The 918-nt window shown below is 36.9% G+C and overlaps 1 protein-coding gene across 1 annotated transcript in view; it reads right to left on the bottom strand.

The window, feature by feature from the left end:
* The window catches only part of LOC119590510 (protein fuzzy homolog), a 4,603-nt gene extending 3,820 nt beyond the window's left edge, over positions 1-783 (bottom strand). Inside the window, exons 1-3 of the mRNA XM_037939159.1 lie at positions 693-783; positions 327-480; positions 41-197 (exon numbers count right to left, since the gene is read on the bottom strand). Of these exons, the coding sequence (XP_037795087.1) occupies positions 41-197; positions 327-480; positions 693-783 (402 nt within the window). The remainder of the gene's footprint in view (positions 1-40; positions 198-326; positions 481-692) is intronic.
* Positions 784-918: the final 135 nt, after the last annotated feature.

Below are 918 nucleotides of genomic sequence, written 5' to 3' on the forward strand. Positions count from 1 at the left end.
GGATTTTTCTGGACATGTACTGACACTAAACAATGCTGTCCTGTAGTGCATGGTGCTCTGGAGGAATAACACACTCAGCACATCCAGTAAGATGAGAGAAGCCCTGATGGTTTTCCCCCCCAACTGCACGGAAGAGAAGCTCATCAGCAATGGGAAGCAAGGCTATGGAAAAGTGAAATACATTATTTGATAAATTTCTATGGAGCAACCAAACTGTAACCATGTGTAATTTTTACTGTTGATAAAAAAATAATAACAATCTATTAATACATACTGGGCATCTACTCTCAGTACAGACAATGCTAAAATGCCCAAATACAACTTACTTGATGTCTCGTTTTAATCTCTCAATATTATTTGATGAGGTCACAGTATCAAGTCCAAGTAGCAAGACTAGGGATGCAAACATGAGGTCCAGGAGGCTACTGTCAATGCTATCTCCTGTTTTTTCCACTACCTCTAACCAAAAACCAGTCAATGCTGGAATAAAAGGCCCAGTTTCTTAGGCATCATCATAAATGTTATCAAAGAAATTTTAAATTGGGATGTGTCACCAATAGCAAGGATATGAAGTCTTGAAAGTATTTCACCACTAGAATTTTAGTAAAAACTGATTAAACACTACTGAGTTTACTGACTCCTAAGAGTTGAAAAAAATTAGCAGCAGCTACATTTTTTCACTTTTATTTTACCTATCATGATATGTTTTCCACGAAGTGAGGCATTCTGAGTCCTGGTTGTGCACAGGGAACTCATGAGATTCACCAAAAACGTGTACACCATTTAGAGAACCAATCAAAGCATACGGAGGCTGAAAGAGATCAATTATTATTAAATGACATGTTTCTTTCCTTCTTATTTTTATTTGTACATAAAAACCCTAATTTTTCCTCTGTGCCACTCAAAGGAAAAGACAGC

The sequence above is a fragment of the Penaeus monodon genome, chromosome 27 (assembly GCF_015228065.2).
Source record: "Penaeus monodon isolate SGIC_2016 chromosome 27, NSTDA_Pmon_1, whole genome shotgun sequence".
NCBI lineage: Eukaryota > Metazoa > Arthropoda > Malacostraca > Decapoda > Penaeidae > Penaeus > Penaeus monodon.